General features: G+C 39.8%; 1 protein-coding gene across 1 annotated transcript in view; it reads right to left on the bottom strand.

Moving 5' to 3' along the window:
• Positions 1 to 6,969: 6,969 nt before the first annotated feature.
• wts (serine/threonine-protein kinase warts) overlaps positions 6,970 to 14,671 on the bottom strand; it is a 43,429-nt gene continuing 35,727 nt past the window's right edge. Inside the window, 2 exon segments of the mRNA XM_071682128.1 lie at positions 6,970 to 8,458; positions 13,821 to 14,101. Of these exon segments, the coding sequence (XP_071538229.1) occupies positions 8,042 to 8,458; positions 13,821 to 14,101 (698 nt within the window). The 3' untranslated portion in view covers positions 6,970 to 8,041.

Below are 14,671 nucleotides of genomic sequence, written 5' to 3'. Positions count from 1 at the left end.
ACATATTTTTAGTCAACATAACCAATAAACTGATACCAAAAATCTACCATTGCTTCTCATTTTCACTGTAAACAATCCTGCACCATACTAAATTTTCAAATATATGATCATTGTTGCTTACATTTAACTGACCACTGATTTGCACAACTACAGCAGTATACCAACACCTTTCACTCTGGCTAATTCCCTATTATTTCTTATCCTTCACTGTTCCATCAGAACATCCAGATTGTTGTTCTTATAATTTTTTGCACCAAAATATTACCTTAAATTCATCAAGTTTGCTATAAATACTCTACACATTAACAGTAACAAGAAGGGCCTCTGAAAGTGGGGTACAGGAGGTACATACCCAAGGCTGGGAATTTCCTGGGACCTCAGAAAATGCAGAAAATCGACAGACCTCTCCATTCCACCCCAATTTTCATCTTCCATACCCTTTTTGCCTTACAGCATGACAAAACCATAGTGGATAAAAACAGGATGACTAATGGAGAAGGGAAGGGGACTCAAAAGAAACTTTGTATCCCGATAGAATTCCTCTCATGGGGCCCTGGTAACAAGTAACAGATTATTCTTGCCCTTCCATCTTGTGAACTAGAAATAAATCAAGATGACCCACATGAAAATTATGCAACAAATCCTTACGGTAAAACATATTTACGCTTTTTACAGTACTTGTATTTAGTCATTCCTTCCCCATTTGAGTGTTCATTAGTCCTGTGTGCCTCAGCAGCTAAGTTTCCTCCATGCTGTTTAAATGATTTACTTTCTTTTGTCAATAACTTGCCTCTCCAAATAATCAAATTTACATTTGTCTTTTCCTTCAACTCGTCTTAGTTTCTTATTGGCTCTTCATTCAGCTAGAGTAAGATCCAGTGTCACAAATAATGTTTTCAAATGTATGTGAGAAATACTTAGAAAAGCAAATGGATTTGTATGTAGCATTTATGGATCTGGAGAAGGCATATGATAGAGTTGATAGAGATGCTCTGGGGAAGGTATTAAGAATATATGGTATGGGAGGCAAGTTGTTAGAAGCAGTGAAAAGTTTTTATCGAGGGTGTAAGGCATGTGTACGTGTAGGAAGAGAGGAAAGTGATTGGTTCTCAGTAAATGTAGGTTTGTGGCAGGGGTGTCTGATGTCTCCATGGTTGTTTAATTTGTTTATGGATGAGGTTGTTAGAGAGGTGAATGCAAGAGTTTTGGAAAGAGTGGCAAGTATGCAGTCTGTTGTGGATGAAAGAGCTTGGGAAGTGAGTCAGTTGTTGTTCGCTGATGATACAGCGCTGGTGGTTGATTCATGTGAGAAACTGCAGAAGCTGGTGACTGAGTTTGGTAAGGTGTGTGAAAGAAGAAAGTTGAGAGTAAATGTGGATAGGAGCAAGGTTATTAGGTACAGTAGGATTGAGGGTCAAGTCAATTGGGAGGTAAGTTTGAATGGAGAAAAACTGGAGGAAGTGAAGTGTTTTAGATTTCTGGGACTGGATTTGGCAGCAGATGGAACCATGGAAGCGGAAGTGGATCATAGGGTGGGGAAGGGGGCGAAAATTCTGGGAGCCTTGAAGAATGTGTGGAAATCGAGAACATTATCTCGGAAAGCAAAAATGGGTATGTTCGAAGGAATAGTGGTTCAATCAATGTTGTATGGTTGCGAGGCATGGGCTATGGATAGAGTTGTGCGCAGGAGGGTGGATGTGCTGGAAATGAGATGTTTGAGGACAATATGTGGTGTGAGGTGGTTTGATCGAGTAAGTAATGTAAGGGTAAGAGAGATGTGTGGTAATAAAAAGAGTGTGGTTGAGAGAGCAGAAGGTGTTTTGAAATGGTTTGGTCACATGGAGAGAATGGGTGAGGAAAGATTGACCAAGAGGATACATGTGTCAGAGGTGGAAGGAACGAGGGGAAGTGGGAGACCAAATTGGAGGTGGAAAGATGGAGTGAAAAAGATTTTGAGTGATCGGGGCCTGAACATGCAGGAGGGTGAAAGGCGTGCAAGGAATAGAGTGAAATGGAACAATGTGGTATACCGGGGTCAATGTGCTGTCAGTGGATTGAACCAGGGCATGTGAAGCGTCTGAGGTAAACCATGGAAAGTTCTGTGGGGCCTGGATGTGGAAAGGGAGCTTTGGTTTCGGTGCATTATTACATGATAGCTAGAGACTGAGTGTGAACGAATGGGGCCTTTGTTGTCTTTTCCTAGCACTACCTCGCACACATGAGGGGGGAGGGGGTTGTTATTCCATGTGTGGTGAGGTGGCGATGGGAATGAATAAAGTATGAATTATGTACATGTGTATATATGTAGATGTCTGTGTGTGTATATATATGTATACATTGAGATGTATAGGTATGTATATTTGCGTGTGTGGACTTGTATGTATATGCATGTGTATGTGGGTGGGTTGGGCCATTCTTTCGTCTGTTTCCTTGCGCTACCTCACTAACGCGGGAGACAGCGACAAAGCAAAATAATAAAAATAAATAAATTGTCATCACTTTGTTTCAGCTTCCTAGCTCTGCCTTGAACAGTATTCCTGATTTCTACATTTTTCAAGCCTATGCATACTAGAAAAGGGACTTTGCTGTCACCCTTAAAAGACTACCCAGAGCAACAACTCAAACAGTAACTCCCAGAACCTCTCACCCCTAGTGCAAATAGAAAACATATAACAGCAAAATGTGCCAAGCCTTAATCTTCACAAACTCACCCTGCTACTCCACAGAATGTCAGAGAAAAACTAAACATCCTGCAACTGTGCCAATGGTATCAGAAACAAACAGAAATACCCAACCAACGTTAAAAACAAAACATCCACACACCCTTCATCTAAGAAACGAAACATCCAAACACTCCTTCCCACCTTTCTAAACCTACACATCTGCAATTGTAAATACACAACAAGGACAAGGAGACACTTGAAACTTGTCCACCAAACCATACCATTTTCCAATGGCAATGACAATACAAAACAGCTCACAAACATGTCATAGAAGGTGACTAAAAGGGGCAAAAGCCAGGGGCTGGAAACTCCCCTTCTTGTGTTCCAGTTTCTAAAAGGCGGAACAGGAGCCAAGCATGGAACGCTCATCCTCTTTGAAGGCTCAGGCTGGAATATCAAAATGTTTGGTTGTAACCATGATGAGAAGAAAGTAGAGATAGGTAGCATGTTTGAGGAAAGGATTCTGGATATTCTAGCACTGAGTGAAACAAAGCTCAAGTATTGTCTTGAGGGTAATGTTAGGGGTTAGTGTGAGGCAGAGAGCTACTGTTGAAGCAGCTGTGGGAATGTGTGAAAGTGTGTGAGGAAGTGAGCTCCAGACTGATGAGGGTAAAGATGTAAGCTGATTACAAGAAATGGGTGTTTTGGGAGCAGCTAAGTATGTACACCAGAAGTTTTGATGCAGAAGACTATATTAGTGCTGGGTGACTTATATGTACAAGTTATTAATGTGGGAAGCACAGGGTGTTCAGTAAGATAAACAGAAATGAACAGCTGGTTAAGGTGTGTGCTGAAAAAGGACTGGTGATTGGGAATACCTGGCTCAAAAAGAGGGAAATGGCATGCAGGCATTACTGGATTACAAACTAAATGACATATATGCAAAATAGATACTCTTAGACATGAATGTGCTGAGGAGCAGCAGCTGGTGGGATGTCTGATCATTACCAAGTGGAGGTAGAGGTGAAGATTTGTGGATTTTCAAAAAAGGAGGTATATTGTCACGCACACAGGAATTGCTGGCATTCTGTCACAAACATACAATTTATCTTTTTCACACTTAACTCTTGACAGCACTTAATAGACAAAAGGAGCAGTTAGGAACATTAGACAGGAGCATTAGGTAGTAGTAGTTGATGGGAATATTAGACGGGATTATGAGGTAAAGGTAATAGGTTGGAACATTAGGTAGACATTTTAGGTAGGAGCCTAAAACAAGCGTTAGCGTTGCTCTCTGCCAGTGGCCTGTTGAGGGCAAGGCACTAAAGGTTAAAAAGCGGCACTGTAGTTCACCAGCCATGGAGACTCTTTTGCCATGGCTACTCCCTTAAGGGAGTTCCAGAAAGGAATGGGCATCAGAAATATCGACAGATAGATAGATAGAAAATGATACGGGTGAGAAGAGGGTGATGGAAGTAAGTTAGCTTGGAAAAGGGGCTTGTGTGAAGATATACCAAGAGAGTTAAACTGTAAGGGGTGGGGGTCTGGGAAGTGAGTCAATTGTTGTTTACTGATGACAAGGCACTGACAGCAGATTCAAGCGAGAAACTGCAGAAGTTAGTGTCGAAGTTTGGGAGTGTGTGTTAAAGTTGAGAGTAAATGTGAGTAAAAGAACAGTTATTAGGTATAGCATTGCAGAGAAAAATTAGTTGGGCTGCAAGTTCGAATGGAAAAACTTGGAGGAAGTTGGGTGTTTTAGATAACTGGGAGTGGACATGGCAGTGAACGGATCCATGGAAGAGATGTTATAGGAGTGGGTGAAGGAACAAAAGTTGTAGGAGTACTGAAGAATGTGCGCAAAGAGAAGTTGCTATCTGAGGAGGTAATGCATGGAAAGCATAGGGTATAGATGAGAATGTATGGAGAAGAGTGGGGTTGTAGGAAATGAAATGTTGGAGGACAACATTTGGTGTGGGGAGTAAATAATAATGCATTAGAGAGAGGTGAGGTAATATGAAGGGCATGGTAGAGAAAACTGAAGAGGGTGTGCTGAAATGGTTTGATCGTATGGAGAGAATCAGTAGAGGGAATAAGAAGGGGAAGACCAAAATGGAGAGGAGATGGAAGGATGGAAAGAAAAGATTATGAGAGCTCAGGGCCAAAACATGCTAGAGGGTGAAAGGCAAGCATACGATATATTGGATTGGATTATAAAATTTAGGCTTATAAGCCAAGCACTGGAGCTTCTATGACTATTCAGCACTCTAGGCATAGGATAGAGTGAGCTGGAGTGATGTGGTATACAGGGGTTGACTTGCTGTCATCGGGCTTAACTGGGGCAAATGAAACAGCTGGAGGAAACCAAGGTCTGTATAGCATGGTTATGGATGGGAGCTGTAGTGTTCAGTACAGTGCACATGATATCTAGAGAATGGATGCAAGAAAATGGCACTTTTCTTCCTCTGCTCCTGGCACTAACTCCTAACATGTCAAACAGTGAACAGGTATGAAAGAAAATACCAACATGATTAACATATACATACCTCCCCCTCCACATGACTCTCTAAATATATTCTGCATTTGCAAAGCCTGATCAGCTTATCTAACAATTATTTCTAGAACTTTCCTCCATCTCACTTTGTTCAGCACTCAATCCAAGAATCCCTCAGGTGGACTACTTATAAACCTGCTCCTTCTACTCTCTCCATCTGCCTCGTCTCAACATAACTTCCCCAATAAACTCAAACTCGGGGAAGATATCTCAATGAGTTTGACAAAATCTGGTTAAATTTCATACTTCCAAATCCCAATTTCTTCCCATCTTGTATCGAAAATTCCTCATAGCTCTACACTCTCTTTTGTAGAATATTTAATCCCACCCCTTGACTCAGTGAATCTACTTGATTTCACTGTAACATCCCCTCACTCTGGAAATAGTTAATTCTGCCTTTGAGAAACTGGGAGTCCTGTTTAGACGTTGAAATTTCTTTGAGCATTTGCTCCATTTATATAAGGGATTGATCTGACATTTTAATGGAGCACTGCTCTAATAGCTAGGGTGGTTTAATTTCTGCATCCCCTTTGGCAAACTTAAGAGTTGAAAATGGTCCACCTTATTGACTCTCCCAGGCTAACCACAAAACTTCATCCTCTTGCTGTACACTTCTTTTTGTATTACTTAGTTTTTTTGCTCTTGAGAGCAGGCTTCTTTGTGCCCCTACCATTAGCTAGACCATGCAATATTCAGCAAACTATTGTGTCACATGAATACTGTGAGCCCGCAAGCAATTCAAGAGAGGGTCATTATGATAACCGTTTCTTCACCTACTTTGGAACTCTCTACCACAAAGTGTCTTTCTCAGAAACTAAGACATGGACTTTTTAAAAGAAATGTTTTTCATGTCATCTAAAATTCTTTAAAATGTTTCTTTGTCTCTTCTTTTTCCTTTTTATTACCTTTATCTCACTTAAGGTCTAGTCTTGATGTGGAGTTTTTAGTCTATAACTGGAGCCTAAATCTTGCAACCATCCAACCAGATTCTCAACTCATCACTTTCAGTAACTGACCTTGCTAGATATCTCCTGCTCAATAGCCTAGAACAAAGATCCTCCACAGACATTCCTGCCTCAATCTGCTCGGCACTTAATTCTTTGCAACAGCTTTAAACCCCCCTCCTACCCAAACCATTCCGTAACTAACCATCAATAAAAGCTTACCCCTATACTCACAGACCCATCATCCCCAACATACATAACATTGACTAAGCACATACACACAGAAATGACCGGGATTGCACTAAACAACAGCCCTCCCAACTCATATTTAAACACCACCATGCCTCACACATATATCTAAAATCTCACTCCTCAGATACAAACAAGTTAAACTTTCTCATCTATTCTCAGGACATCAACTATCTCTACAACTATACAAACATTAATTCAATATATCTAAAGATCTTACATGCCCATGATGCAACTATCAAAATGAAAACACTGAAAACTTAATGCTAAATTGCCTCCCTCTCCCCACATAGACACACACATACATCATTACACTTTATGATGTGGTCTTTCCCAGAGGATGTGGTCAAGTTTCTGAGCACTGTAGGAGCCCCACAAAAGATAGAAGGGACTCCTGGGACAGGAGGGTGAGGTAAGATGTATATATTAAACATAACATTCCAACTGGCACTAATATTCCTATCATTCCTATTATTACAGAATTAGTCTGTTACATAAGATCATATATCAATCTTATGTTACTCATATGATGATGAATGATTTAGGTAATGAAAAATCAATATCATCTGCAATTATTTACATAATACAGCCATTTACAACATTTAAGATAAGGCTATACACAATTTACAAATATTTTGGTAGTATAACTACCTTATATCGAAGACACTTTAGGAAAGACCCTATCCCAGATGGGAAGACAACGTTTGTTTGCTAGGTGGAGAAGACATTTCCTTATTTCAATGTGTTCCAAGGGCCCTGACACTCATTCTGTTAAGATGAAGAACATCGTTCATCCACTCAAGACCTTAGCATACAATATAAAAATATATGTACAATTGTCTATGACAAACATACGAGTATTTCATATTTCATTGTAAAGTGCATTACAGTATAAAACAAATTAAACCATTGCTAATTGGGACTTTGTGACTTTGGTCTTGTAGTAATTAAGACAAGTGAGAGCAATACCTTGACAAAGAAAAACATAAGACATCCTAACTCTTTACTTCCTATTGTTGTACAATAAGAAGAAGAATAGGGTGATTCTAAACCCTGGTATAAGCATCATATGATTCACCAATATATCAAGCAATAAAACACTACAGAAGGCACCAAATTACTCACTATTATTCAAAAGCATTCTGGGAAAGATATTGGGAATGTGTCCCTATTAGCTGAAATTCAATCTGTTTCTAGGTTTGTCTTTGGTTCATCAAATCCCATATCATACATACCCTGCTTTTCAAATATATCACCATATCTAACACTCAAAAATATACAAAATCACAGCTTGCTTTTCCCAGCACTGGGGTTAACAACACGAGATTGCTACTCCTTTCTGCCAAAATAGTCAAAAAATTCAAAGAGCTAGTGGTAGACTGAGGTAAAACACAGCTGCTCCTATGTCACGCTAAAAATATTTTAATATGCTGCTGAACTTGACCTGCACTGACAATGCATGCTACCACTATCTCCTACCATCACAGTAACTGTGATATGATCAGAAATTTTGATCTTTATATAAAGTCTCTAAAACATCCTCCTTTTCTATGACCAGAAAAATATTTTTCTTTAAACTAAAAATGCCAAAATCTCAGATCCTATCACATTTGCAGCTGCCCACTTGGACTATCTCATACATAAACTGGGTGTTGACTGTCCTTTTCATCATTCCCACTGCTTCCCGGTGTACTGTCAAAAAATCTTCTAAAGGTGAACTCAAAGAATGCATGGAGTGGTTGATTGCTGTTGTTGACCCACTCAAGGTCACTCTCATTGGGTTCACTTGGTCGCAGTTTATCTGGATCAATGGGATCAAAGTTTGAGGTATCTGTTGGGTGTTTTATCTTGGGTAAATAGAGTGCTTGTTGTTTTCGCAATCCTCCCTCAAAGTCTAATGATTCAAGGAAAGGATGGTTCTTGAGCTCTTGCGCACCATTTCGTCCCAAACGCTGTTCAGCATGTGTGCACAAGCTCAGGATCAGATCCTTTGCTTCTGGAGATAATTTGGCTTGCTTGGGTATCCGAAGAGTTGTTTCCCAGTTAATAACCTAAGCACAAAATAAAAGAGAAAATCTTATCAAAAATAGCACTCCCACCTTTTCATTAAGGTGGAAAATGCACAATCATACCACAATTCCAATCGTATTTAATCTTGAATATTTAAAATATTTTCACTTATAACTAAACCTTAACACTAACCTATTGTATCCATTATCTTCCCTTTAATCCTACTTTTACTTCCTTCACTCATACACAAGTTTTGAAGTTAGCCTGGGACACTATAAGTCCGACTAAAGGAACTGTATGTGATTTTTAAGGCTCTGGATAAAGCATATGATAAAAGTTGGTTGAGATGCTCTGAATACATGATGTGGGAGAAAAGCAATTTTAAGCAATGAGGAGCTTTTATATAGAAAGTAAGATATGTGTGCAAGTAGGTAGAAAAGGGGGTGAGTAGTCCCAAATGAAGGTATGTCTGCAGCAGGGGTGTGTGGTGTCACCATAGCTGTTTAATTTGTTTATGGATGGGATGATGAGGGAGGTAAATGCATGGGTCTTGGACAGAGGGGTAGGCTTGAAGTCTGTTGGCAACAAAAGGGGGCCTGGGAAGTGAGTCAGTTGTTGTTTGCTGATGACATGGCATTGGTGGCAGATTCAAGTGAGAAACTCCAGAAGTTGTTGTCTGAGTCTATGTGAGAATGTGAAAAGAGACAGTTGAGAGTAAATCTGAATAAAAACAAGGTTATCAGATTTAGTGGTGAAAAGAGACATGTTAGTTGGGGTATGACTGTGAATGGAGAAAACTTACAGGAAAAGAAGTGTTTTAGATATCTAAGAGTGGACATAGCAGCAAACAGAACTATGGAAGATAAAGTGAGTCACGGGGTGGGTGAGGGGGCAAAGGTTCTCAGAGCTATGAGGAATGTGTGAAAAAAGACGTCACTATCTGGGGGAATGGGTAAGTTTGAAGGTATAGTAGTCCTGACAGTGTTGTATGGATGTCAAGCATAGGCTATAGATGAGAATGTATGGAAGAGGGTGAAAGTGTTGGAAATGAAAAGCTTGAGGACAATACGTGCTGTGAGGAGCACTGATCAAGTCAGTATTGATAGGGCATGAAAGTTGTACAGTAATAAGAAAAGTACGGATGAGAGCTGAAGAAGGTGTGTTGAAATGGTTTGGACACATGGAGAGAAAGAGTGACGAGGTTGACAATAAGGATATGCATCAAAAGTGGAAAGTACAAGGAGAAACAGGACATCGAGCTGGAGAAACCATATTAAGATTCTGTGAGCCTGGGCCTGAACATGCTGGAAGTGAAAGGTGTGTATAAGATAAGAGTGAACTTGATTGATGGGCTGTCAATGGATTAAACCTGGGTAAGTGAAGTGGTCAGAGGAACAAAGGAAAGGTCTGTGAGGCTTTGTTATAGACAAGAGGCTGTGGTTTTGGTGCATTACATATGACAACAAAAGAATGATTGTGAGCAAATAAGGCTTTTTTCCATCTGTTCCTGATGCTAACTCGCCATTTTGGGAAATGAGGAACATGTAATAACAAGTAGTGGTGAAGTGAAAAGGACATAGAGTGAGTATTTTGAAGGTTTGTTGAATGTGTTTGATAACAGAGTGGCAGATATAGGGTGTTTTGGTCGAGGTGGTGTGCGAAGTGAGAGGGTCAGGGAGAATGGTTTGGTAAACAGAGAAGAGGTAGTGAAAGTTTTGTGGAAGATGAAAGCCAGCAAGTTAGCAGGTTTGGACAGTACTGCAGTGGAATTTATAAAAAAAGGGGGTGACTGTATTGATGACTGGTTGGTGAGAATATTCAATGTATGTATGGTTCATGGTGAAGTGCCTGAGGATTGGCTGAATGCATGCATAGTTCCATTGTATAGAGGCAAAGGGGATAAAGGTGAGTGTTCAAATTACAGAGGTATAAGTTTGTTGAGTATTCCTGGGAAATTATATGGGAGGGTATTGATCGAGAGGGTGAAGGCATGTACAGAGCATCAGATTGGGGAAGAGCAGTGTGGTTTCAGAGGTGGTAGAGGATGTGTGGATTAAGTGTTTGCTTTGAAAAATGTATGTGAGAGATACTTAGAAAAACAGATGGATTTGTATGTAGCATTTATGGATCTGTAGAAGGTATATGACAAGAGTTGATAGAGATGCTCTGTGGAAGGTATTAAGAGTATATGGTGTGGGAGGTAAGTTGCCAGGAGCAGTGAAAAGTTTTCACTGAGAAAGTAAGGCTTGTGTAAGAGTAGAAGTGAGGAGAGGAAAAAGATTGGTTCCCAGTGAATGTAGGTTTGCGGCAGGTGTGCATGATGTCTCCATGGTTGTTTACTTTGTTTATGGATGGGGTTGTAAGAGAGGTGAATGCAAGAGTTTTGGAGAGAGGGGCAAGTATGCAGTCTGTTGTGGATGAGAGGGCTTGGGAAGCGAGTCAGTTGTTGTTCACTGATGATACAGCGCTGGTGGCTGATTCAGGGAAGAAACTGCAAAAGTTAGTGACTGAGTTCGGTAAAGTATGTGAAAGCAGAATGCTGAGAGTAAATGTGAATAAGAGGAAGGTTATTAGGTTCAGCAGGGTTGAGGGTCAAGTCAACTGGGAAGTAAGTTTGAATGGAGAAAAATGGAGGAAGTGAAGTGTTTTAGATATCTGGGAATGGATTTAGCAGCGGATGGAACCATGGAAGCGGAAGTGAGTCACTGGGTAGGGGAGAGGGCACAGGTTCTGGGAGTGTTGAAGAATGTGTGGAAGGCAAGAATGTTATATCGGAAAGCAAAAATGGGTATGTCTGAAGGAATAGGGGTTCCAACAATGTTTATGGTTGCAAGGGATAAGCTAAAGATATGGTTGGGCAGAGGAGGGTGGATGTGTTGGAAATGAGATGTTTGAGGACAATATGTGGTGTGAGGTGGTTTGATCGAGTAAGCAATGAAAGGGTAAGATATGTGTGGTAGTAAACAGAGTGTGGCTGACAGAGCAGAATTGGGTGTATTGAAATGGTTTGGTCACATGGAGAGAATGAATTAGGAAAGATTGACAAAAAGGATATATCTATCAGAGGTGGAGGGAACGTGAAGTGGGTGACCAAATTGGAGGTGGAAGGATGGAGTGAAAAAAGATTTTGAGCAATCGGGGTGAAAGACATGCAAGGAATAGAGTGCATTGGAACAATGTGATATACCAGGGTTGACATGCTGTCCCTGGATTGAACCAGGGCATGTGAAGCGTCTGGGGTAAACCAGCTTCACATGACAGCTAGAGACTGAGTGTGAACAAATGTGGCCTTTGTTGTCTTTTCGTAGCTATACCTTGTGCACACTCAGGGGAGGGGGTGCCATTTCATGTGTGGCGGGGTGGCAATGGGAATGGATGAAGATAGCAAGTATGAATATGTACGTGTATATAAATGTATATGTCTGTGTATGTATATGTATGTATACGTTGAAATGTATGGGTATGTGCATACGCATGTGTGGGCATGTATGTATATACGTGTAAGTGGGTGGGTTGGGCCATTCTTTCGCCTGTTTCCTTGTGCTACCTCGCTAACGTGGAAGACAGAGACAAAGTATAATAAAATAATATAAAAAGTTCCTTATGAAAGTAAGAACTGTGTGAGAGCATCTGGTGGGGGTGACCATGACCAAATGGTTAAAATTAAATGTAAGAGAGCATTGGAGCTGTGATAAGTCATAATAGTTATTTAATGTATTCATGAAAGGGGCATTAAATGGGAAGTGTACGAAGTTGGATGAATACATTGTATTGCAGAACCATAGTGAAACAGAATGGGGGCTGCCACATTACCTGTATGCAGATGATTCAGTACTGTTAGCTGAGGAAGAGGAGTTGAACAGCTTATCTACTGATTTATACAAGATGAAAATATTGAAACTATATCCAAGTAAGAACAAAGTCCTTGTTTTAAAGAGACAGTCAGTCAGTATAAATGAAGAAGAGTTAAAAGCTATTAAGAACTAAGGTATTTGAGTAGAATTAAAAGCTGCTAAGGAGATGAGGTATTCAAGTGACCTAATCAGTAAAGATGGTGCTTAAAAATGTTTATGTCAAAGTAAAGCAGGTACAAGATAAAATCTCTGGTGCATTCAGAGCTCTAGAGAAATGGAAGAATTAAGGAATGAGTTTCACAAAACTTTCACAATGTAGTGTTTGTTCCAACTCTTATGCACAAGTGTGAAACCTTACTTTTCCTACATCCACAGATCAAAAAATATCAGAGGCAAGAGATGTAAAACTTTAGTGGCACAGTTGAAAATTGGCAAGCATATAGAATGAATTATGATTTCACAATGTAATGAAGCATGTACCATCAACTCCATTCGAACCACACGTAATGGACGAACGGCATGAAGCCTTTATGTTCTCTCACACATGCTCATGTCCCATGTGCCAAAGTTAAAACAGCTTTCAACAATGAAAGCTCAATTTTCGCCTTGATCAGCATGTTTATTACAGAAATAATATCAAAATATCTCCAGTCATATCTCCAACTTCACATATAAAATGACATTACCAATACTAATAAATAATTCATTCGGGATTCTCATCCAAAATACCTAAAGCCCTATACAATTTGTACAAATGAAGCCCTAAACAATTCATACACTGCATTAGTCCACCTCTATCTAGATCTACCTTTCTCCTTGTACATTTAAACATACTACAATAAATCTTTCCACCAGCCCTTCATTTGCCATACAACCTATTTAGCCATTTGCTTTGCCTGTGGATGTCAAGTGAGGATAATGACCAGTGTCTCTTAGCTATGTGCAGCTATGTACAAGACATGATGTTAAATTGTCACTAAATATCTAACAAACTGGCCATAGAAAATTCAGTCATACATTATGGGCTCTTTCTCATACCAATGAAACATTTTCTTTTCCTTGGTGATATTCATACTGCACAACAATGAAGGTCTAGAGTACATTTCAAATCTTGCATTATTCCTTTAAAACTACTTTTCATTCCTCTACTTTTCTGTTCCCCTTCTACTATTCTCTATTTTGTTCTACTGATTTAACTCTCCCCTTGGTTATACTTGGTAAGACTGCTCAGTTTTCAAAAAATGTAACCTATAGTGAAAAGTAAGTGGAACCCATTTCACACTCAATAAGTAAATAAAAAAATGAAACTTCTTTTAATGTTAGATGTTTCAAAACATAAAGGTTCAGGGGTGGTTTATGTCTTCAATATTTAATGAAGAGTCTACACATTTCACACCATTATTAACATGAAAAAAATTAAGTTGCATACATAAACAAATCAAGGGCTAAAAAAGCTACTGCACCACACACTCATTATAGCAAACAACAAACAATATACAATATAAACATTCTAGAGAATAATTTGTAAAACAGAGAAACTATAACTCACTTTATATTGTGTTTCTGGAGGTGTGCTGGCAAGGAATGGGGGCTGGCCAACCAACATCTCATAGAGAATCACCCCAACACTCCACCAGTCACAAAGCTGTGTGTAACCAGTGCGCGACAATACCTCTGGTGCTATGTAATTTGGGGTACCAACCAAAGAATGTGCTAGACAACGTAAATGCTGTCGTCTGCGTCTTCTTTCTAGGGGCTTTAGATCATTACAGTTGCAGACAATGTCATTATCTCCACACGGATCTATTGAATCTTGCCTATTGTGGTCACCTGCAAAAAAATAAAATACTACTAGTAATCAAAAAGTTGTTCCAATTCATCTTTATTTTCCAAGACAGGTAGGGAAGGCTCATTTGTCTATTCCTGATCTACATCACTTAGATGGACAAGGGCAAACAGACGTGGAAGTGCATGATAGACTGTAAGGAGTAAATTCCTGATTGAAGTGGGTAAAACTGAAAGTGGATGGTGAGAGATGGGTGATCATAGGTGCTTATGCACCTGGCCATGAGAAGACACCTCTCTCTTATCCTATCATTACCTAGCTGAATAACCCTCCTCACACTACATACTGTCCTCAAACATTCCCAACACATTCACTCTATCCTTAACATTTCTGTCTCAGACCCATGCCTTGCATCTATACAGCACCAACAGGCCTACTATAACATCAAACATCCCCATCTTTGCCCTTAAAGATAGTGACCCCTCTTTCCATGTTTCTCAATGTGCTTTAAGCAACAATCACCGTGAGAAAAGTAATTATAAGGGAGAAGGCTACACTGTGGGTAAAGTGGGTAACAAAGGTGTAGCAGCCACGGTTTGTAAAGGTTCTGAATG

Source organism: Panulirus ornatus, chromosome 34, assembly GCF_036320965.1.
Source record: "Panulirus ornatus isolate Po-2019 chromosome 34, ASM3632096v1, whole genome shotgun sequence".
Taxonomy (NCBI): domain Eukaryota; kingdom Metazoa; phylum Arthropoda; class Malacostraca; order Decapoda; family Palinuridae; genus Panulirus; species Panulirus ornatus.
This window is presented reverse-complemented; position numbering and strand designations above follow the sequence as displayed.